Source organism: Pholcus phalangioides, unplaced genomic scaffold (genome assembly GCF_987345545.1).
Source record: "Pholcus phalangioides strain wild (caught in Gottingen) unplaced genomic scaffold, Ppha-v1.0 ptg000024l_1, whole genome shotgun sequence".
Lineage (NCBI taxonomy): Eukaryota > Metazoa > Arthropoda > Arachnida > Araneae > Pholcidae > Pholcus > Pholcus phalangioides.
The window spans coordinates 1,087,550-1,113,211 of NW_028301616.1; the positions used below are offsets into that span (position 1 = coordinate 1,087,550).

At 40.5% G+C, this 25,662-nt stretch overlaps 1 protein-coding gene across 1 annotated transcript in view; it reads left to right on the top strand.

Moving 5' to 3' along the window:
- LOC149068543 (uncharacterized) overlaps nt 1–25,662 on the top strand; it is a 57,197-nt gene that overhangs the window by 22,650 nt on the left and 8,885 nt on the right. The window contains exons 2-3 of the mRNA XM_089250708.1: nt 4,464–4,799; nt 10,318–11,133. Coding sequence (XP_089106834.1) covers nt 4,464–4,799; nt 10,318–11,133 — 1,152 coding nt within the window. The remainder of the gene's footprint in view (nt 1–4,463; nt 4,800–10,317; nt 11,134–25,662) is intronic.

Sequence of the window (25,662 nt, forward strand, 5' to 3'; positions counted from 1 at the left end):
TCGCGGGAGACATCATATGACTTCGAGAGTCGCATTTGGCCGGCGGAAGTGGGTTCAAGCATGTATGGTGTAAATGGTGTTTCCGTGAAAGCGCTACTTGTACACCTATGCTACCACACAAAAGCGATGTACAGTAAACCACTTTACCGGGGGGTTGGCAATCGACTGAACTGTAATAATTGATTAATCAATTATAAATTTTTTGGTATAATGCAAAATAATTAATACCTATAATGCAGAATAATTAATACCTGTAATGCAGAATAATTAATACCTATAATGCAGAATAATTAATACCTATAATGCAGAATAATTAATACCTATAATGCAGAATAATTAATACCTATAAATATTATAGCGGTACCAACAACGTCATAAATTAGGTAGCGACTGATGATAATATCTCTCTGTATAACGATAACATCTCTACAACGACAATTTTTCTTTGCTCGCAGAGTATCGTTATACAGTAGAACCTCTCGACACCCATGAGACAAAAAATTTTGTCCGCTAATGGGGAGGTTACGATATACATTGCAACGATTGGATTTATACGATTGGCTACGGTCGGAATCGGTTCCCATATATTTTAATGTTAAAATGTATATGTTATTGTGTGTGTATAAAAGTACACTGGTGATTATGCATAATCGCCAATCGTCTCGATAAAGAAAGTTTAATTAAGTTTCATTGCATTTTATCGGAGATTATGCATAATTCCCAAAGTTGTAAAGCTTGATAAGTATGGAAAAATTTATATATAACCTTTCTTCTCCTCATTAAGCCAATTAATTATTTTTACCCTTACATGATACGTGTAATGCGCACATATTTTGCAATAAAAATTAAACTAAAATAAATTTAAAACGAAGGTGAAAGAATTCATAACAACATTATCAGTCTCGTAATGTTGGCTTTCTTTACACGCATTGACAAACAAAAACAACATTACACCATTCGTATTCACCATCGTGGACCATAGTTATGTTCAGTTAATTGACGATTAATTGACGATTTGCATAATATTTACCAACACGAGCTTGGAATTAAACACAATCTCAGCTGGACACGATAAATTCTCGGTTTACGACAAAAAATGAATAAGTTAGAGTTTGGAAAAAAATCAGTTTTTGCCTGATCTTACTGTCCGCTATCGAGAGTGTCCTCGTAACCAGGCCTCCTAACTCACGGCCCGCCTCTCTGTCTCAATGAAGAGATTTTAGCAGGTGGTCGAAGAATACCTGGACCACGTTGGAAGCTGTGCATGTATGTATGTATGTATGTATGTATTGTGAAGTTTGTTTCTGTGCAATGCTTGTTATGTGTGGTGTTGCCACATGACGTCAATTTTTTTAACTATGAGTGAAATGTAATAATTGTGTCGTTGTAGGCCTTGTTGCTCTCTGTGGCGAGATTTATTTTCCAGTGGGGGAGATCGGTCGAATTCGCGCCTCAAAGTTGGGAACCACAGATAACAAACTTCAGCCGACCACCACTGCGGCAACTGTAGGGTTTGAACTCGGGTCCTCGCGATGCGAATCCGCCACTATGACCACTCGACCACCACAGCGGCATACAGCGTCCGTTAACGGGGATTTAAATTCATTAAAGCTTTATTCCGCAGGACTGGGAATTGGAAAGGTGTCCGTTAGGGGAGGTTCCACTGTACTGAAATTTTTTTCGCAAAAATGGAAGGGGAAAAAAACCCCAAAAAACATCGGCCATGACCTTTTTTCAGATTTTTCACAGTCCCGACAAGTCCTTTAGCAGTTATTCAGCCATAACTCTTCCAGCGAAGTAAACATTTTCACATTTTCGTGGTAAGAGACAAAGAAATATGTACACAAAAGGTGTCTGGACGACGTGTCGTCTTTTCCAAGGAAGGTGTCGTCGGGGGGGCCAAAGGGAGCTCTCAACTAACCCGGCAGTAATTTACGCCTTTTAAAACATTTAAAGTTCCATGAACTGTCCGCGAAATTTCAAAAGAGCCACCATTCGTCGCCGTAGGGGGACCATACATCACCTTAGGTGACAGCTCCCTCCGCAATATATGACTGGGATTTCAAACGCCTGACGCTAAAACTCGCATCCTTGTTATTGTTATTATTATTATTATTATTGTTATAGTCGCTTTGCGTTTCTTTTTCCATTGAAAAACAACACGCCGAGATAACATTAAAGAGCATATATTTTAATATACGCGTGTCGTTATCGGTGTTAACACAGGCATCATCGGTGAAATGAACGAGCAGTGATTACAAGTGAGTTTATTGGCTGTTATAAGAAAAAACACCTGTTAAAACACAAACCGGAACAAGAGAAACCTTAACCGGTAGTAAAAAATTACTCCCTTATCTTTATAAGTTAATACGTGGATCGTGGCTTTGATAACGATAACATCACCCGAGCTTGTAAAAGATTCGTCGACATCTGTCTCTTTTGAGTGGCTTTAGGCAGAGGTGCCTGACGTGTTGTACAGGGTGTCCATCCAATCTTGTCATTGGCTGAAGAGATACAGCAATAGGAGTAATATTTAAAATTCACGCATAATACGTACACGTGAAATAACCTGCGCGTGTTGTTGCTTCAGAATTCTGATCACGGATGGCAACACTTACTTATTACGTTAGGTATACGTAAATTAGATAAATTAGGTAAACGTAATTTCTGCATGCACCTGTTCGGAAGAAATTCTGCAGAGGAATGTTTATGAGGCGCATGTGCGAATTTAGTAATACAATCGACCTCTCCTAGCAGACATTCGTCGCTCACGGGCACTTCTGAAGCCCATAAAACGCAAAAGATTTCTATATATATTGTTATATATTAACGGTCACTTCTTCTCTAGCAGACAAAAACTTATTCACGCGGGTGTCCGTTATCAAGAGGTTCCACTGTAGAAGTCGTCTCATCGTTACCAAATAGCTGATTCTCAAACAAAAAGGGTTTCCTAATGCCGTCATATTTCATCTCCAAAGCCCCTCGTTTAAGAAAGAAACTCTCAAAAAAATTAAGAATTAAATTTTTCACACAATACTTCGGTCCGGTAAGTCCAGTAATATCACATAACCTTTTCACCCACTGTGTACAGTGCTTTAGAACATATTTTGTTCTCGTTTCACCTTCGGAATTATCCAGGAGCGAGACTCTTTCTCTATTTAATGAATTGTTTTTTTAAGTAAATTTATAGTGAACAAAATTTTAAATAAAAAAGTCGATCTTCTAAGCCCTGGGGTGGAATCCAGTGAAGTTTCCTCTTGTGAGGGTTGTATGCAGAGCCGAAACAACATCACGGACCCTCAGTCAAAGTAATGTTCTGCAGCCCCATACATAGCTGGAAATAAAAGCCCTCGAAAATCCTCTCCCGGATTTTATCACGCTGGTCCCCCAGTGGATACGAGGTTCCTCTTGACCTAGGCTTCAAGACTTCCTGGTTCTACGAACAGTTCTGCCGCGGATTCTGAAATAAGTCACTCTTTTCCCGTTTCATGTTTAACTTCGAGAGATAGAGAAGCTCCGAATTTTCCTTTAATTTTCCTTTTTTTTTCACGGTTCTTTGTGGTCCCCTTGAAAACCTGTCATGGTTTCCCCCTAGATTCGATTTTTACCCGTGACCTCTTTAGAATACCCCAGGACTGCAAATATAGGGGCACATGGCCACAGGTGGAGAAACATTGCTATAAAAAGAAATAGATGACCCCATTTTAAGGGCGTTTCTAGTATCTTTTGTCACACCTCCTATTTTTTCAGTTGTGTGTTTTTAAAAACCAAAATATTGTATAATGAACGCGCCGGCATTTATAAGCTCTACAAGCCTCCAAATTTACGTATTTTTATGGAATTGTAAAAGCTGCGGTGAATATAGAACAATATATAAGGTAACCTTCGAAATTTGTAATTTTTCGATAACAATTTAATTAATGCAAATTTTTTACTCTAATAAAATAATTTGAAAAAAAAATTCCAATTGAAGTGCAGGTGTCATTGCTAACCATAATTACTACGGTTAGCAATGCCAACCCTAACGATCAAAAGAGTCTGAATATTGATATCTTAGTGATACATATATAGGGATCAAGATAAAGGTGACGGTGAAAGCCCGAATTGTAATTACGGTTAGCTGTGGCTAATTATAAATGGCCATAATTGTCACAAAAAATACGCCAACGTGGTGATGACTCCGGATCATAGGGATCGATATATATATATAGGAGCCGGCGAAAGCCCGAATTTCGGACATTGGCCAGGTCAACTGGACTGGTCACGTCACGAAGTGGCCAACTTCGGGCTTTGGCAGTAACATATATATTATAGCTTTTTCGACTTTTTTCTAAATTTTAAACCCAAAAAATCTGTTATAACGACAATTTCATGGCATCATCAATGCCGTTATAATCGAGTTTGACTGTATTTTAGGAAATCGTTGGTATTAATTAATAAGTGTTTGAATAATTGATTTGTAGGAGGGGATCGAACGCCGACGTTTGCAGAATTGGCTCCTCGAGTTTCGTCACCGCCTTCTTCGAGTTCGGCAGCCGATAACATCGAGACGACGACGGAGCAGCGATTGCCACCGATCAACGGCGGACGATCAGCGGCCGAACCATCACCGACCTGCCTGCCGGGATTATGGTACGGCCTCCCGGCCGGTGCTTTCGCTTTCAAATCTGTTCCCGGTTTGGAACCCGGTCTCCCGTTTTTGCCTCTGTTCGCTCCTCACCTATTGGCTGCTGCTTCTCCATTCGCCGCCGACCACAGAACAACAACAACGACGACGGCCAACACCGATTCCATCTCAAGTAAGTTTCGAATCACTCTCAACGAAAATATAATCGATAAAAATAATTTTTTCATAAATCGATTAATCTTGGGACCTGGAATATCAATTCAATTAATATCAAATCAATATTCAGTTGTAAGAAATATCTTAATGAAGTAAACAAATATGGTCCATTCAGATTTCCCACCGAGTGAAAACTGACTCGATGTATGGCGGGCAGGGGCGGCTCATGCTTACCTGCCACCCGTGTACAAAGCTTCATACGCCGCCCCTGAAGGCGACTCTAGCGAATGAGTGGCAGGGCTTCAAGAAAGGTGACGACACTGGGATATAAACTTGATTTTTTTTTTCATACAAAACCACAAACCAATGTTTACGAAACAAAATGACCATGACCATACGTCCCGCTGAAGAAATTGCATTTTGGTTCAGGATTATTTTAACGTTCTCAATCGTGACAGATGACTTGACCTACATTACAACTCTTATTGACCAGTCATCATTAGCATGACCCCTACAGCCTGAAGCAGAATCCCCAGGCTATAGTGAATTTATAGCATGAAAAACAAAAAATGACAGAATCGTACCAGACTTTACTCCTATCAGCGCCGCCTTTGGGGGAGGGGGGAGGCATGATCATTAGGCCGAGATTACACCGTAAAAGTTTAATGACAGATTGCTCAGAAAACTTGAGAAACAACCAATAAGATTATTGGTTGCTTTTTTTGAAGTTTTGTAAAAGATCTTTTATGAAACTTTATAGGATAATGCCGGTCGTACTTGTACTAATCCCGTAAAGAGGAAATATAACGAGGCTACTTATTAGGAAATTTATTTCAAAGGCGTGCTCCAGATCCCGGACAAGTATGAAGCCGAATTTTTCATTTGTTTCCATTTGGCCGTTCCAGAAAGTCCCGGGCCCTGTCTGTTCCCGCCAAGTTTTCTCAACATGTTCGTCGTCTCAAACGTGTGACTGAAAAGCATGATCTCATTTAAGTTCTTGCTATTGAAAAAATTACAAATTTTAATGTCTAACTAAAGCCTAAGCTGCTGCCCCTTATAAACTGGGTGGTGCACCACGCCCCTTGTATCCTCGCTTAAGCCGCCCTTGATGACGAGGACAATTATGGACAAAATATCCCATTTGGCAGGAGTTCTGAACCTTTTGTCTCCCCAGACCCCTCGTGCTGATGAGATGAATGCTACAGACATGGCCCCGCATCCTGGAGCAGGGCCCCCAGGCGTGCGATCTTATGCGAGCCCAGATTTTCACGGGCCCCCTTTATGATGAATTTACAGCGCGAAAAAACAAAAAAAGGTGAAAATCGTCCCGGGCCCCAGACCTGGAGCCTTGTCAGCCCACCCCTTGTGGGGGCCATGGCTACGGACCCACATTATTATTCAGTATGATATTTATATGAGGAAACAATAGGTCAATTGTTTCATCATCAAAAAAGCTCACGGGGAATCCTCTTTTTAATCTTACGACTGAGCTCAGAGTGGAATCTCAGAAAATCGCGTTCAGAGTGTTTTTCTCGTATGTGATACGATTGAAGTTTGCGAGTAAGATAAATATATGGAAGAAATCACGCAACTTAAATTCAACCAGTCATCAGTCAGTATCTCCCGTACGCGATGGGTGCACCACACATATGTTTTGCCGTAAAAACTAAATTAAATGAAAATAAGTGTTATAAAAGGATAAAAACGCATAAATTATTATCAGCATTGTAATGTTAGCTTTCTTCACATTTATCAACATTTTTGTTATCATCACATTTATCAACATCCAAATCGGTTCATCTTATAGACTGAAGTTAGAGAGAAATGTTTGGTAAATGTATGTAATTAATTGACGATTTACCATGTTCACCAATACGAGCTCTCTGGGATTTTGATTATACATAATCACTTGTAAATGTGATAAATTCGCAAAACTTATCAAACCTACCGAAATGATCGGTGATTATGCATAATAACCTCGTCGGGCATTCGTCACATTTGCCCCGTAATATTTCATTGCTTCTCTGTTTTATTTTGAAGGAACAAATTAATCGATACACACGAAATTTTTTGCATTTAATTTGCGATTGAACGAAAAAAAAATTAAGTCATTTTTGAAAAAAATCGACATCAGGGGTCGCGACAGCAACTTAATTTCTTTCTGCCACTCATGAATAACTCATTGAAATCATTTTAATCGATTAACGTTGCGAATAATCGAATGGATGTTGATGGCATTATTATCATTGCAACATCCCTCCCTCCTACTTGCACATATGTGCTATCCCTTTCCAACGCCTGCTTCATGTAAATGCACATTTACCCTCTCTTTTATGCTCTTTCTTTTTACGTAATTTTTTCTCTTTTTACCGAGCACTCGACTGTCAAAAGAGCCGCGAAATTGGCTTTTTTTTCCCTCCTTTTTTTATTATACAGCATGAAAAGGCGGTGATCGGCTTCTCCCCTGCACTTACCTTACAATAAACTCCTCTCTCTCTCTCACACTGTATTTATTACATATGTGATTTTTTCCGCCGTTCATATATTCATACGGCCAATTGAATCATTTGCACTTCCTCACCAGAAGCTCTTTTTTGGTACCCACAAGTCATACCGTTTTTTTGTGTGCGTCGGAACCGTTTAGGGGCACCCCCCAGTAACCCCCTCAACGTCTCTATACCGCGTACACAATTTGCTTCGTACCCTCACTACAGTGTATTCACACCGATACTCGAGAGGGGGAGAACGGTTCCCCCCACTTAACATTGACGAAGGTTGGGGGAATTGGAACCCTATTTCGTAACTGGATTGAGCCATTTATGGTGGTGGGGTTGCCAAATTATCGGGTGTAAGAGATGATACTTCACTGTAGGGTGATGGGGTAGGATGTATCATTGGTAACCTTAATCCAGAAGTTCAGGTTCCCTCTAATCCCTTTGGGGTTTTGCGAGGAATCTCTCCTCTCTCTCTCTTTATCCGGAGCTGCAAATCGAATTAGAAGCGGTGGTATCGGCACAAGGTTTGATGGGAAGGAACTCCCTAAAACTGCTGTATGTAGTGCTTCAAGTCTTGTGAGGTATCCCCTGGAGTCGTGGTCCTTTTGCGTCGACTCGCATGTGTTGGGACCGGGCAGTTCGGCAGTTCTATGATTATGCATTCGTTTTAAGGGATCCTTGGAACCTGAAAACGAAGGCTATCATGGCCGGTGTCGTGATGATGATGAGATAGTGTTCCGGGCTAAATAGCCATATGTCATAGTGGAACTTGCTTCTCTGTCCACATTTGTGGAGAAATCTCCGATGGAGCGGAGTCACTGTGATCTCCTTCGCTATACGACCAGGGTCTTCAGACATTGCGGGCCAAATTAAACTTTCCACGAAGCCCGCGGGCCACCACGTCTTACCGTGGTATTCACGGTTATTTAACGGGGTTCTCCAAATGTATTGAACACTTTTGTCAACTCTGAATTTATTTATCTCATTAAATTTGAATTTTGATTCATTTTCAAATAACTTCCTTCATTAATTAATTATTTTTAATCAATTATTTCTTTTATTAAATCTGAAGTTTGTCCCGATAATTCTGAAATTATTATTTTTTCATTAATTTTAAAAACTTTCATTAATTATGAAATTATTTTTTTCCATAATTCTAAAATTATTTCTTTCATTAAGGCATTTTTTCAGCATATCTGTAAATTCTGTAATTATGTAGGCGATACCTTTTGGATGTCGAATTTGGCCTCTTGAAATATGTAGCCTATATGAAATCATAGGCCTCAATAGCTGTTTTTGCTGTGTCTCCGATGGCCTTTTCAATGTATCAAATGCACAGACTTACTATGGATCTGGAAAGTATCTCCGGTTCTAAATACAACAGTTCAGATATCAGTGGGGGTCACAGCTGTCTTTATATAATGAATTATTTTTGGAATTCAATAGTTTTTTTATGTAAAGTAGTTATTTTCTAAAAATGGTAAACGGCGGGCCACAGTGGAAAGCTGGAAGGGCCACATTTAGTGCGCGGGCCATGGGTTGAAGACTCCTGTTGCAAACGAAACGTCTGAAAGTTGAAATTCCACAGGACCATGGCTCATGGGCCGGAATTACTGTAGCTGGCAGACGGAGTCATTCAAAACGCCTGGTCAGCTTGCTTAAATATAGCCACCGAAAAACAGGGGGGGGGGGAGAGGGGGGGGTCGACAGGTACGTGGAAGAACTATTTCTTGGACCTGTCGATGCATGTTGCCCAATGCGTTGTCCTTGAGTGGTTTGCTCAAATTTCCCATCAATGCGTACGGATGCCACGAAATATTTCATTGCGATCCAATCAACGTGCACTAGACGAACGTCAAACTTAGGAGGACCCACGGACGGAGACTTGAGAGAAAATGAGAAAAGAAAGAAAATCAAAAAAAATTATTTTCCTTGTCAAAGCGAGCATGCATATGTACATACAAGTACCATGACAGATGAGTGGAAGTGTATGCCGGGAAGTGATTGTATTGATTTTATTCCGAGGCGTGCGTGTTATCTGATTCAAGTGCTGCCATCTGTCCATCGAACTGGAAAGTGATAAATCGGCAAGAGATCGATTGTGTCTGTGTCTTAATTATTATTTTATATACCTGATTGGTCCTTATGCAGAGACGTTTATTTGAAGGCAAGCATCTGCAAGCAGTCAATGGACAATATCGGAACCCCCACAAACCGTGGACTTGTTTGGCGCGTTTTGCTTGTTCCGTCCGTGACTCGTCATCCCTCACACACCACTTTCGATCTTGGCAAGTCACACAGATATAGGCTTGAATGCGCGAGTAGGGTTCCATGCGATTGGGAAATGTTGCGGAAGAAGCAATTCTGGCAATATGCCAACAAGCTTTGAAAGTTTATTATGACTTTCGAGAATTGTAGACTACCGAATGGAAGACTTTCTCCAGTATTCCACCCTTAAGTAACACCATAAAATCACACCCAGCTTCTAAATTGTTAGTATAGAGTAAAGTCGAGGCCCACACTGGTGTCCAGCCTGGCTCAATACGTTCCAATGTTGGTCATGGGCAAGTTGTGTGGCCGCTGGAGTATTGGCAATGATTGTCAGATGTTGGAGGCTTGAAGAGGCCATCCTATTTTAGGCTGGTCGAAGAGAACGACCAGGAACTTCCAGTTCACAGTCCAAGTCCAAGGAGCCGTCTTCCTTCCGGATCTTCCAATCTGGACACACATTGGTGAAGAACGCCAATAGTCCCAACACGCGTTCGCGTATTAGTATCCTTGGAGAGTGTTCTCGAAGCAAAACTCGCCAAGGAATATTTGATCAGACCAAGCCATTGTGTAGCTAGTCTATGCCACTGGTGCTTCTTCGCAGCACTGGGAGGCGAACATTGCGTGGGTTAGCGAATATTTGCAAATGGCTATTGGACCAGGCTGAATAGGGACCACAGGCTAATAACTTGATTTTTACTATACTTTCATGCACACCTTGACGCACAAAAGCCTAATTAGTATCATTCACTGTTGCTTGATTCATTCCAGGGTCAAAACTGGACATTCCTTCTTCGGAAACGAGCCGGACGCCACCTCCGAAAGATTTCTCATTCCAAGTGCCATACCTACCGAACAGCTCGGCGGCCAGTGACCTGCGTTCCTTGAGTTTCGGACTTTGGCCCAATGACTTTCGTAGCCCTTCTCTACTCCTGTCGAATGCTCCACACACGTCTCCACCGTCTTTCCCGCAACAGAACCACCACCAGGATCAACAGTCTGGCATGCTGTTGCGGGGCACCTCGTCGCCCCCGACGACAGCCGGTCATCCCTGCAGCGGCGAGGTGATCACGGACATATTTAGGCCGTTCCCGCCACTGACGGCTCATTGCGTTTCGTTCCCGTTATTCGGGCTGGGCCCGTCGGCGTCGACGCTAGCGAAGCAGTTGCATCCGCATCACTTCCACCACCATCACCACGGGCTCGACCCGCATTTTCTCAAGACAGCCATTAGGTACCCGACGGTGAGCGGGGACGTGTTTTCCTGCGTCAAGTGCGACAAGATATTCAGCACCCCTCACGGCCTCGAGGTGCATTCGAGGCGGTCGCACAGTGGCAAGAGGCCGTTCGCGTGCGAACTCTGCAACAAGACTTTCGGCCACGAGGTCAGTTTGAGCCAACACAAGGCGATCCACACGGCCGAGAGGACGTTCGAGTGCAAGCAGTGCGGCAAGTCGTTCAAGCGCTCCTCAACCTTGTCGACTCACCTGCTGATACACTCGGACACCAGGCCTTACCCGTGCCAGTATTGCGGCAAGCGGTTCCATCAGAAGTCAGACATGAAGAAGCATACATATATTCACACAGGTAAGCGCAATTTTTCTCATGTTCAACCTATTTCGTTCGTATAACCGTAAGCCTATTCATTCACGATGAACATGCATGTAACAGTGCTCGATGGTCACCGCAGAGTGTTCTATCGACCTCCGGGATTGAGCATCCCATTAAAATATTAGCATTGTGCTAAATCAAGTTGGACCAGAGTTCTATAGTTTTGGTTTCTCATGGAACTCTTGATGGTCACGACAATGTTGCAAGGAACTCAGGCAAACACGAACATTTTCCCAGTGTGAATGCATGGATCGACTTGGATTAGGATCATTGGTCTCTCTCACGTGTATGTCCGATTTCTTGCCGTAAGAAATTGCAACCAACCGAATTCGGACCCAATGGAGACAAAAGCTGTCATATGTCGTTTGGATGCGTATACGAGAGGGACTGAAAAATATTTTTTTCCTAGGGGGGAAGAGACGTTACTACTTTCACTTAATGGGTGCATGTGACTATTATCAGACAACAGTTAGTCAAGCAGCGTCTTTGAGGAAAGGTTTCTACGAAGTCAGAATGATTGTTTCTTGCGTTACTTAGAGATCCCCTTGGGGTTTTTTTTTTCAATGACAGACTGTTTGCATCAGGTTTTGTTTCCTTTTGGTGGAAACAACAGCAGGAAAAATTCGGTATTTCTACGCCCTCGCAACAACGACAATTGTAAGCCTACATGTAGTCAAAGAAACTGTTTCAAAAGGTGATTTTATTAAAGCAAAATGACCGTACAAGAATGAAGACTACGCATCTTCTACAGATCTACGAATCGCACGGCTAAATGCCTCTTTTGCGTGACGAGAGCCCTCTTCTTCTCTCTGCAATTACTTTTGCTCCCAACGTTAAACTCGAGCGACTACTGCGTTTTTTTAGAGAAAGTCACCGGTGACTGCCACATATTTTTGTTCCTGTTGCGTAATCGTTTGACGCTCACTTTGTTGAGGTTTTTGCAGACCATCGCTTCAGACATGGACGCTGCATTACAAAAAGAAAGTCCCAACATTACATTCTCAAAACAATATTCAATAAAAATGTTTTGTGGATTCGAAATTGGAGGAAAGAATATTTTTATTTCAATATGTTACATCTATGAGGCCCTGCCCTGTGTTTGTCTTCTATTCAGAGCTGCTACTAGTATTACTTAGCCGTAAATGTTCCTCTTAAACACTTTTCTGGGGAATTTCTCTCGAATGTGTGCATGCCGAAACGTGCTGCGTGTGTGTATATGTGTGGCCTTAACCAGCACCTCCTAGCGATAGAAGGCCTCCGCATGGCTTACCATAAACGTCATTCAGACTACCTAGAAAGTTTGCCACATTTTGAAACACGGCATCCTATTTCGTTTCTTCTTATTTTGGCGTAGAATCTTCCTGATCGACTCACAAATACAGCATAATGATTGGATGTGGGGCATAGAAATCGCCAATTCTGGGCCCGATCATTTCTTTTCCTCACAACGATTACACTGGCACGAGCAGGGAATTTTTTCCCCCTTAATACTCTGAGGGAAAATGGACAACTTACTGACGTCACAAGCAGAGTGTGGAGGCCTTCTATCTTCAGGAGGTGCTGCCTTAACGGAGGTGACGCCAAAATTATGAGTATTACCTGTTAAAGAAGTGCTGCCATCTCTATTTGATATTAGAAGTTAAAGTGGCAGATATACTTGAATTTGTGGTGCCACTGCTGGTTCTCAAGAAAACCATCAAACTCCAGTCAATGATTCCAACTCCGAGATTGTTTGGCAACAATCAAACACTTTTTTTCACACTGCGAATTTTGTTAAATGTTTTCGTCCGTTGTGCTTTTTGAACGACGTCCAGGTTAGCCTTGAAGCGAAATGTCACCTCGTTTGGACCAAGAAAATTCTTTCGCCTGCTTCCACGATTTTTCTTTATGAGCTTCTCGAAGGTAGGGTTACCAGATTCGAAACCGAGAAAGCAGGACGCCTGCGCCCTACTAGCGTCACTTTCCCTAACGTTCACAACAGATGGCGCCACTGTGCCGACAAAAACCCACCAGCACCACAACAATAATTTTCCCCAACTAAATCGGGGGGGGGGGGAATAAATTGCAATTGGTCTCTCTTCGCGTATTATGAAATGTTCACGCCGTCTGGTCACTTTTATAGCTTTGCCTAGGGCAAGGCGAAGAGAGGTTTACGTTTTTAATGAATCTTGTCTTTTCTTACATTCACTACTATTTCTGAAAGCTTCCTTTGTCTTCTTAAACTCTACCCTGAACACCCCACCCTTCCCTACTTCAGTTTTAACTATTGGTGAAACAATGGTATTCTCAAAATGAGTGTTGTGATTTTCTTCTTCCAGAGCTGTTTTTTTTTAAATTTTTAATTATTTTACCCAGGAGCAAGCTGCGCCATGATTGGGATACCATCTGCCCCGCTTGAAGGCAACTTGGGTTCTTGCATTTTGGGAACTTTGATGGCGATTTGTCTAAGCGCGTTAAACAAACACACACACACATGCAAACCCATATCAATGCAGAGACATATGTGTCACAGTGGGGAAAAAAATTCCCCAGAAAAAAAAGAAAAATTCTGGAAACCTAAAAATGAGGACAAAAGCGCAAATTTTCTAAAACGTAAAAGGACGCTTGAAATGACATAAAAAGAATAGAAGACATTTCTACCTAAACGAAGACGTCTGGCAACCCTATTCAAAGGAATGTGATAGTTTATTCTCTGCCCCCCAAGCTCATCACAAGCAAACATAACTTGAAGCAAATACGATCTTACGTTTCTGCCATTGAAAAATCAACGAGGCCACAGTGTAAAAAAAAATTCCGCTGACTTCACACACGTTTGAGTTCTTACATCAGTCTCTTCGTGGGGGGGATGATGTCCCGCTTCATCCACACTTGGTGCTGTTTCATACTCAGGTGATAAATACCACCACCTACCTATATATAACTTACTAATTTACTTACTTACTTAACCGTACATACAACTCGTATACATTCCTCTGCGGAGTTCAAAACTGCTAACACTCATTGTACCTGGTTGAGAACAATTTAGAGGAACAACAAAACCACTTTCAGATTTCAAGAAGGGTGGGTGGATATTTTCGTCTGCAGGGTTTGTATGAAGGGCACGATAAAAAGAAAAACGTGTTTCCATGTTTACATTGATTCATTGTTACAGAATGAATATGTTCCACAGCTGTCGACCTCGAAATAGACATTATCAACATGTACCCGAATTTGACATCCTCTTGGATGAGCTAAACTTAACCATGGAGTAAGGAGTATCTCTCAATAGTTTTCCTAATTACAGAGTCAAGAGCACCATTGCATGCCTATCATTAGAAGAGGAGCATCAATGTGTACATAGTTAAATTATGAAGGGAAATTCCTATTCAATTCGGGCATCGATCAAGATGTCGCGTATGAAATCAGTCGCGTTGTGTTGAGACTTTGAAGAGGACCAGGGTGCTCGCGAATCATCATCATCATCATCATCATGCAATTTTGGACTAAATCTTGCTGCAGAAATATCTAAGCTCATTCTTTATCTGAATTTATTATTTGAATTTTGGAAATGTTCCGTTTTCAAAGAAATTTAGTGGAAATGTTAACTTTTGACTAAAATTTGAGCTGGTCAAAGTCTGAATAATTGAAAATTTCTACGTCGCCGTTGGATTTCAGAAGGTTTTAACTAGCCCAGGAAGGTACTCCTTACTGTGCCTTCTCTTCATTAACATAAGAAACGCGATAACTTTACAGTAGAACCTCTCATAACGAACACTCCCGTCAACACTCTCCACTAACGGACACAATTTTAAATTACGTCGACGGGACTCAATGTATCTTACTATCCATTAACGGACACTCCTTATTAGCGGACAAAATTTCTGGGTGCCCGTTATCGAGAGATGGAAAGATATCGAAGTATATGAAAAAGGTGGATATGTGTTCTCTTTTGATAGAATCGACTGACTTTTCATAGTAATTTCTACCAAAAACATTCCCGTTTGAATGATCCTGGTTTCATAATTTGACACAGCTTATCCCGAAAATTCATAAACCGTTAAAAAAGGCATTTCGGAAAAAAAGTGGAAATGTTCCCTTATGAAAATAAGCTCCTCCTATGGCATATGGTGTAAGAACTCTTTAATAACATCAATTATATCGAAAAAGAATTATTTCGTTTTCCAACTCGAATCCAATCAAAGAGTCTTCACAACAGATCCAAATCCAATCTCGAAAGTAAAAGACAGAAAACTCGAAGAAAAATAGGAAAAAATGGAATCGAGAAAAACAAACCCATTGGGAAATGCCGCTACATCCCTCTTCGAGATTTCTTTGACAGCTTATTTCGAGCTTATCTTCGATAAAGATGGAAGGATGATCAGCTGGATACTCATCCCATCCCATCCGATGATATCGTAGTACTTACTGCGCGAACCGACCGACAGATAGGGTGGAGTCTTTGCACGAGAGCCCATCCCTTCAATGTGACAAACAAAGAAGGAGCCTTTAATATGTACCGACCATGATTGAAGCTGTCGTTGCGACTTTTCCTCCACCTTCTCGTACTTATGTGTGCGTGTGTGTTCTCTCCTCATCGCCATTAAGAGCTCTAGAGTTCTAGCTCATAAGCATAAAGCTCCGGCTGAAGATAATTCCGGCCATGCCTCCTACCCCACCACCACTCTTCCATTCTCTCTCTCTTAATATATACGTACATATACTTTCCTCCCACCAACTATCCAAAAATCCCGATTGCCGACTGCTGATGCGCCTGATTCAATTACGTGGAGTGCATTCACTAGAATGTCTCATAGGCCATATTAACCAACGCCAGACAGGTCGCTATCAAACGCCTTTCGCTTTTTCCCCATCCCCCACCCGTCATCCGGCAACAGCCTTTAATATACTACAACAACTACATACATACATACATACATACGTACATACTATGTACTAGCGTCAGTTCACCCAACCTTTGCCACCGTGTACTTACTCTCTTTGGGCTGTTTTCTCCGCTACTGCCACCACCGACCATCATCTACGAAACACGAATTTAATTCATCGTAGTTTGCGCAAGGGTTCATAGGAAATTGTATTACAAGTTGACGGGTCTCGTGGGACCCCAAAGATCGGTCGGTGGCCTCCACTCCATACACACTCTACGTTCCTCGCTCTTTACTTTCGCTTGTACGTACATTACCTTCCCCCCCCCTCCCCCCCGTCCTGAAAAACCTGCATCTTTTTTGTTCGTGATATATACATTCCTTTTTATTATTGTCTTCTACACTGGAGTAGTAGTAGTAGTAGATCGGTGGTGATTGGTAAATATAATAACCCGGGGCATTAAAACACGGAGCTTTTCATCCGTATGATCATCACCCTTGGGATTCGGCCCCAACTTTTTCAAGAGCAGATTTCTTAAACGCGTCTATTGCGTATTCTCGTCCCCTCTTAAGCATGGAAAATGGGAGAAGATACTCTCTAAATAAGATAGACTTAATTGCTTTTTCATCCCGTCCACACGGTTTTAACTGGCTTGCAAAACATGCGAAATTCATGGTAATGGCCAACGTGTGAATAGCGCTATCCATTGGAGCAAAATAATTTAAAAGCGAGGGTATTTTGGAGGATGTGCCTCCTTATCTGCTGATTAAGAGCCGTGCTTGAGTAGCCTCAGGAAAAGGGTAATTAAGTTGAGAAAAATGCTAACATACACACCCAGGCACTGATTTATTTGTTCAAAATTTCAGTAGTTATTGGTCTCCTATACCATTGTTTCTCAAAGTATGCGTCGCGACTCCCAGGAGCGTCACGAAGCTCACAGTACTCCAGCCCAGGGTAGGCAGTGACACAGGGTGATGCGTCGGGAGAGGCCATTTATCGTCCCTCCTGAGGTTCGTTGGACTGTCCCGTATTTTATACAGACCTATTTTTTCCCTTACAATTCGGCTCTTACGAGAGATGATCATCCCACAAACTTCCAGAGATCCGTGCCTGGACCAGGTTCCAGAGCTCGATCTTATAAATTTTTTCCCATTATAAGTATAGTTTTGATGAAATTCAGTGCAATAAGTAGAAAGGGCCTCACTCCAGCACGAGAGTACGTGACCCTGGACGAGACACGAGTGGGCAAGAAAAGAAAATATCGCCAAAAGGGGCCACGGGCTAGAAAAGGTTGAAAAACATTGCGATAGAGCAGCCACCTCGTTGGGCATTTTGTCTGTTGTGGCGTTGAATTTGTAATTGTACTTGTTACGATTCATCGGGTGATTTCATGGACTATGATTACTAAATGTGTGTGTGTGTGAGAGGAGCTTATTTTCAAAAAAGGGAACATTTCCATTTTTTTTTTCGAAATGTACTTTTCAATGGTTTCTGAAACTGTAGGATTATGCAACAGGGTTTATTCAAACGGGGATAGTTTTGGTCGAAATTACAATTTAAAATGGGTCGTTTCTACCAAAAAGGGAACATATCCACACACACTTTGGTCATTCACATATATATATATTCTTTGGTATTTTTCATTCGTTTTTTTTATTATTTTTCGTTTACAAGCAAAAGTGGAAAAAAACAAAAATGTGAGGATACACACACACTACCACTTGCTCAACTTCATTTGCCCAAATTTGAATTTCTGCATAAAAATAATTGTTTTGCGTCTTAAAATGTTGGTTCGTAATGCCACGAACTAGACCTTTTAAGATATGTGAAGTGATAGTATTTTAAAAAATTCAGAAACTTTAAAATTTTAAATTTTATGAAATTTTCACTTGCCGCGCAATTGTATATAAAGTGTAATAAAAATATAAATGTGTTCGCCATCGACAGACGTACAGTCGATTTCGCTAATAACGTTTTTGAAGAAACCGTAACTAAAAACGTTATAAGCGGGAAATGTCTATAAGAATTACGACAGCTTTACACCGACCATAGTTTTTTTTATGTCGTTTTTAATTTATTAACGAACATTACGATACGTATGGAGATTAAATAAAAAGCAATTATTTTTGTTAAAACTAGAGCCTGGATTATGTGCACATGCATTTGCATATTTTGGCATTAATGCATATGAATGCATAAAATCAAATAATTTTCAGAATAAATGCATTTTTTGAAGGTTTATTTAAGCTTAATCATTTTTTTTATAATTTTTCAAATAAATATTGCTCATAATACAGTAAAACCTCTCTTTTGCGGTCAGTGGCGGAACAAAAAAAAAAGTCGTTCGTAAAAGAGGGGGGGGGGGAGGGGTGATTGTTAGTCAGGGGTTTGAAATGCATTTTTCTATTATACGGGGGAAATATTATATGGCTGTAAAAGAAGAGTGACCGCCTCTGAGGGGTGTCTGTTAAGGGCAATTATGCTCTGCTCACTATTTTTGTACAAAGTGAGAGAACAAGAAAAAGAATATCCAACGCTTTTTCACAGTCATAACCACCATTTTCGTTTCTTTACATGAAAATAAGGGTGAAAAAGTGATAAACTAATTTTAAGGGAGGGAAAAGCCCGATGTAAATTTTCCGAACGTTGTAAAGGGGAATAGCAAAAAATTTAAACGTTTTATCCGGAAAAAGATTTAAATTTATTAAATCTTTTATCTCTATCCATTATCAATATAGGAAAAAACTTAAATTCACGAAAATTTGTCGTACTAAGCGGGAAAACGATCTAAACGCCAACGTTATAAGCGGGATCGACTGCATTTGAAACTCTCGTTGGCATATAAATAAAGGAGTTTTCCCCGAAAGCGGGGCGAATCTCCTTAGGCGTTCCGGTGAATCACGTTGCACAAGTAGTGATAGTGATTCAATTGACCTTTGAGGCAAAACTAGCACTAGACACTTGACTTATTTTGACCCAAAACTTACGAGAGTAGTGAGAGTAGTTCACCAAGCCTCTCATGCTGGGCGGACTCCTCTCGGGCGTCGAATCAACAAAATTGTTCCCGGATGACGCCAGGAGCGGGTCGGGGGCAGCTATCTTGCATTACCGTGAACGCGGGCCACTTTTGCTCTCATTTTTAAAAAATTTATAATTCACTTTCCAATAAGCCCAATATTATTAGTATTATTGAGGTTCTGGCAACCTTTTTCTCATATCGATAGGCTATCTTATATCATGTGCCTGTAAATAAAAAACGTTTCTTTTAACTTCAGCTAATTAAAAAAATTAAAACATTTTGGGGCAATGTTACCCTTGTATGTGGGCCTGACTATGGCCCACTTCAGTTTTTCCTATCTTAAAGCATTAAAGGGAGAGCTAAGGTATTTTTTGAACCTGGGCTCGTAATAAATACTACTTCAATTTTTGGTATAAAATTTATACACTCATGTCCATAAATTAAGGATAATTCAGAATCACACGGAAATCGAAATCTAAAGTAAAAATTTCACCTGTAGAATTATCACACACATCTGCAAGAATGATATTCAAATTTCAGGAAGCCACCAGATGATGCCGATAGTACGTCACAATGACGAGAGTGTAAGAAGGGGAGTATATAAGGAATGGTGGCAAAGAAGTGAAATTGTTCACAAGAGTTCTGTAAGTCGCTCAGTGCCATAAGCGAATAGTTATGACACAGAGGACGCATGTGGATGATTTTTTACGTGGTGGAATTGTCGGCCGCCTGGAATGTGGGCGTACTCAGATGGAAGTATCCGAGGAACTTGGAATTGCCCACAGTGTCATCTCTAGGCTTTGGCAACGATTCCAAGATAACGGAAATGTCAGTAGACGTTACAGTACAGTTCGCCCCCGAGTTGCAACGCCGAATGAAGATCGGTATTTGGCAGTAACTGCCAAAAGAAGGGCATTGCCATGGGCGCAGAATTTGTGTTCGTGGATGACAACGCCGTCCTCACCGAGCAAACATCGTAAACGAATGCCTTGAATCTGAGGATATAACCCGTATGGAATGGCCAGCATTCTCACCTGACTTGAATCCGATAGAGCATGTGTGGGACATGCTTGGCCGACGAGTTGCAGCCCGTCAACCACCTGCAACATGTGTACCGGAACTTCGGAGAGCATTGCTTGCTGAGTGGAGTGATCTTCCCCAAGATCAGATCGATAATTCGATACTCAGCATGCCTAGGCGTTGTACGGACTGTATTTCATCGCATGGGAGACATACAATGTATTAACCATCGTACCAACCATGTAATAGTAAGTTTTTGTAAAGGAGATGTTTTTTACAATTGCTCCAGGGAGCAAAAATCGTAGTTTTTATGAATGGTATCATACATACATCATCGTTTTTGTTCTTTATCTTTTGTTTAATAAATGGGCTTTATGAATAAGTAACGTTTGTTTTGTTTCTGAACCTTTATTTGCCGGAGCTGGCATTATCCTTAATTTATGGACATGAGTGTATTTTAACTTGCATTGATAATAAAAATAACAATTATCTACATGGTTTTTTTTTTCCAATTTTTGCTAAACAGGGGCCGTTCAAGTATTACCTAAGCAAATTTTTAACCATTTTGACCCCCTCGTCAGCAAAATTTCGTCATCAGCTCTGCCCCTCTGAATCCTAACTAATATTTTCATAAAGGGTAGTTGATGACGCAAGCATTATCCAAACCCCTCTCCCCCCTTGTCATCAAAAGTCAGCAAATCGGAAACTCCCTCCCCCCCCCCCACCTCGATGATGACGTAATATTTGAACGATCCCACAGTATTAAGCCTTAGAAATCGATCAAAAAAAGATTTCTTTCAACAGGCTTTGAAGGATTAACTACTGTATTAGGAATCACACAATAATCACACATTTTGTCACGTGATCAGCAAATACTAGTTCCTCCTCGGCACTTAAAACCTTGGGATGATCTGGATTGCTAGAAAATGTGTTTTTTAAGTGTGCTTTTAACGGTGCTTCGAGGTATATATTTTAAATTTATCAGCGGGTTGCGTTTGGTGTATTTCAACAGATCTAATTGTACGTAAACAGTTTTGAAGGTGGCCATTGCTGTAGTCTGCATAACCTCGACTTCCATGCTAACGCTTGTATTTATAAATCATATTTCTAGTCTGGAAATAAAAACTTGAAATAAGATAAACATTTAAAAAAAAGAACATAATTATTTCAAGTTCATTCACAAAAAAAAAAAATCATCAAGGGTTGCAAAAATCCTGCCCTCTTATTTCTCTTACTTTGTCCCTATGTTGGGCCAAAGGAGGGTGCATTTCTGAAGTTTTTTTTTACCACAGCTTATATTTTTAATTAATGTTTTCGGAAAAAATCAAAGATTGAACGAAATTTTAATCGTACTACAGTTAGAAGCATTGAATTGTGTTTCCAAATAGGCAAATACCTAATATAACAAAAAGCTCGATTACAACCCTCACAGTTGAAAGATTTTGAGAGAGGAAAAACCGCGTGCAACCACAGCGTAAAAAATCAAGTTGAATACGGGATGCATTTAAAAACGTTGCCATAAGTCAGCAAAATCCCCAGTTGCAGTTAAAATTGCTGAAAAAATGGAGAAAAAAAATCAATTTAACTTGACAATTTGAGATTAATATTTCTATTTATACCCAAAATTATCATAAGTTATGAAAACGCTGTTTACTATTGATTTTAGTGAACATTATTAATTCAAATAAACATCATTGAAAAAACGGGACAAATGTATGAAAAGAAATTCAGAACCACTAAAAATACAGAAATGTAACGTGATACGGGACGCGAGTGGTCCGTCGAATGGTTTCAGACGTTTTACTGGTCTTTGGGTTTAGAAAGGTTGAGAAACACTTGCACTGTAACAAGCATTAACAGAAACAATCCTCACGTTAGGTTCGTAACACGTACACGCATATTCCAACATGTATCGATTCGTTAGAAGTTCCGCAGAGGAATATGGACGTGGTGTATTTGTAGTTTAGTAGTAGTATTAATTAGAGTACGCTTTATTATTCTATCGTTTTGGGACAAAGAAGGGTTCTAGGGTCCAAGTAGTCCGCGTTTACGGTACCGGAACAAGGGAAATTTTTAGTATTTTTTCGACTTCGTAAGGCAAATTTATAGTTTTTATGGCATATTTTCAGTTTTTTAGGACATAATTGCATTTTTAGGGAGAATTTTCTATCACTTTTTAGGTCATAAAAATCCTAACCCTACTAACAAGCATTTATGAATTTAAAGTAAACCCACGGGTCGATGAGCTGATCGTGTTCTTGATTTTTAGGTTAATATCTCCTGGTCTAATCTGCTTTTCAGCTTCCCCTTATATCGGGAAAAAATTTTCAGTGATCCCAATCTCAATTCATCCCGGTTGAAAAGTCTGTTAATACTCCTCTCAATAGTAACATATAGGAGAGGCGTCTTCAACCTTTTTTCAGATACCGCGGGCCAAATTGAAACTTCTCGCGAAACCCGCGGACTGTCAACTCACGTGATTGAATGATATCTTTTTAAAAGAGGCCAAAAAAGGGCCTCGACTTAAACAGCGACAAAAATAACTGAAGATTTTTATTTATTCTGAAATTACTTATTTTATTAGTTATCAATTTCGATTAGTTCTCAAATAACTTTTTTCACTAATTATGAAAAAGTTTTCGATTAATTAATGATTAAATTCATTAATTCTGATTAATTTTCATTTTAAATGATTTTTTCAATTGCTTAATCCGGTAATTCTGAAATTATTTTCCTTCTCAATATTCAAGAGCTTAAAATAATTTCTTTCAATAACTTTGCAATTGTTCTTTTATTGATTGTGAAATAATTTCTATCAGAAGTTACGAAATTATTTCTCTCAAGGATTTATAAGTTCTTTTTTTCTCACCAATTCTGAAATTATTTGTTTCGAAAATTCAAAAATTATTTCTTTCAGTGATTCTGAGTTTCCATCAGTTTATTCTAGAATTAATCATACTTTAATGTTTTCAACCATTTTCTGAAAATGTTCGACGGGTCACTACAAAAAAGCTCCGAGCGCCACACGTTCGTTCAAGACCCCTGATATACGGGTACCCCTGATGTACAGGGACTTACGTTTCCTGTAAGTCCTAATTCGGCCTTTATCTCATCAACCATTCGTCGAAGAGGCATTGCTCTAATTTAAAAAATGCCCAAAATATGCTCAAAAATCACTGTGTCCGCTTTTTCGAGGCTTAGTTCGTCCTGGACTGGAGTATGCTGTAAGGTTTTGGAGGCCATACCTGCAGAGAAACATAGACTTGGTTGAAGGGGTGCAGAGAAGAGCTACGCGTGTCCTTATTGGCACACAGGGCTTGAGTTATGAAGAGAGACTTCATTTTTTGAATATGTTTACATTGGATGAACGCAGGTGTCGAGGAGATATGATCGAAGTGTTCAAAATTTTAAATGGGATGGATAGGATGGACCATGAACTTTTAGTACACCGCCAATCGACTGCTTTTACAAGGGGACACTAGTATCGATTGGTGATTGGCAATGCAAGGCTATGGTGTCGCAGGGAATTTTTCTCTAATAGGGTTGTTAATAAATGGAATAGCTTACCCCCGGAGGTAGTAAATTGTAACACAATTGACACGTTTAAAAAGAAATACGATAAACATGTTGGGGTAAATCGAGAAGCTCTATCCATTCTTAGAATAAGACAACCATAAGTATTCTTTATGGGCGTTGTATAATATTTTATCATGCGTATATATTGTTTACAATTTTTGTTAATTGCATTTTTAATTGGGTTGCTGTTTTTTTGAAATATATGACATCCATATTTTTATGGGCATCTTTTTATCAGCCACCTCGTTGGGCATTTTGCCTGTTGTGGCGTTGTATTTGTATTTATTTCAAGAGTGAAAATACAGTGTGTCATTGAAAAAATTCTAAATATTTGTACGGTCTCCCTGTTCTCTAACTTCCAGTTAGAAATTTGTTGCCCTGTCTCTCTCGCGGTCAAAAAATTAAATTCCATGTTTCTAAGTGCAATATTTGCTGAGATATTTTTGAATCCAAATATCAGAAAAACGTTGGGGGAGGGGGGGGGGACAGCATAAACACTAACGCGCAACGCTTCTTTCCCTCATTTATGCTGTCCTTTCCTAACTTTTCTCCGATATCTAAATAAAAATATCGCACTTAGAAACATGAAATTTAATTTTTTGGAATCGAGAGAGACAGGACAACGATTTCCGAATTGGAAGTTAAAGGACAGGGAGACCGTATAAGAACTAAGATTTTTTATTCAATGACACGCTGTATTTTTACGCTTCAAACTGGAGTACACAGTGATTTTTTAACATATTTTGCGCATTTTTTAAATTGGTGCAATTCCTCTACGACGAGTGGTTGATGAGACAAAGGCCGAATTAGAACAGCTTGTAGAAGTACATTTCTTGAAATTACAACGAAGCTCGGGCTCGAAAGCATTTATTGACTGTATGTGGATAGGTTTTTTTCCCCCCAGGACGATTTGGGACTCCGGGCAGCAGGCATTACTCACGTGCATAACACTTAGAGCAAAAGAATTGTTGTAATGGAGGAGAAATTGGTGTAGAAAGAGAAAGTGGGACTGACTTTACAACAAATACAAGTTTGGGGCAAGAAGAGAGAGGATTTAGAAAATGAAAGCCGGAGACAATTTGACCCGAGACGTAACGACTTTCCAGAGCAATATTCAATATTGCGAAACGAATAGTAAAAACAGTAAAACAGCAGTTCCGATTCAGGTTTCATCTTGTAACCTCTGAAACAAGAAAAATCGACGGCGCAAAAAAACAGCGCATGGTCTATCTCCACCAGCTCCAGAAACTTTTCTCGCAATAACCATAACACACAGAAGGGCGGTGGCGGTAGTGTGGCCTCTCCTTTTTTCCGCCATTAAAACGCTACGAGACTGAACGGACCTGAATGTCAATGGGGACTGACTTATATACTCCGGGTCATATTGCGATGTTTGGCTGTCGGACCACGTGCTGCTGGTATGAGTGCGAACCCCACTCCTGGAGGTAGTGCAGTACACGCAGGAAACACACGGAGGCGCACCGCATGAAAGATAGATGCGCCGAGGGGGGAATTCCCAATTTGATTTGCGTTAGGGACAATGGCTTTGGTGCTCAAATCATGGCTCTCGCCGGGTTCAAATGCAAGGGCACAACCTCTTTTCTTTATTCTTCGCTGGGCCTTTTGCTTCTTTCGGGCCAATAAAACGAAGTGATTCCGACGCCGGACGCCGGCACAACCGAAATAACTGGACAATCAGTGCCATCACCCAATCTTCTCTGGAGATATATATGTGTAGAGACACAGAGAGACCTTATAAAGAGAAGTGCTGCTACATTTTGGCGATGCAACTGCTCGGGTTGGCCTCTAGTTTGGCTAACGTACAGTAGCCTCCGCTTATAAGAATCACGCTTGGTTCAGTCATTTTGCTTCTTATAAGGCAGGGGTCTTCAACCTTTCAAACACCGCGGGCCAGATTGAAAGGTTCCACGAAGCCCGCGGACCACCAACCGATAATGGGGTTTTTATAATTATAAAGTAGAGAATTATAAGGTAGAGAATCTTCTTCTTTTCCCCCAGATATACAA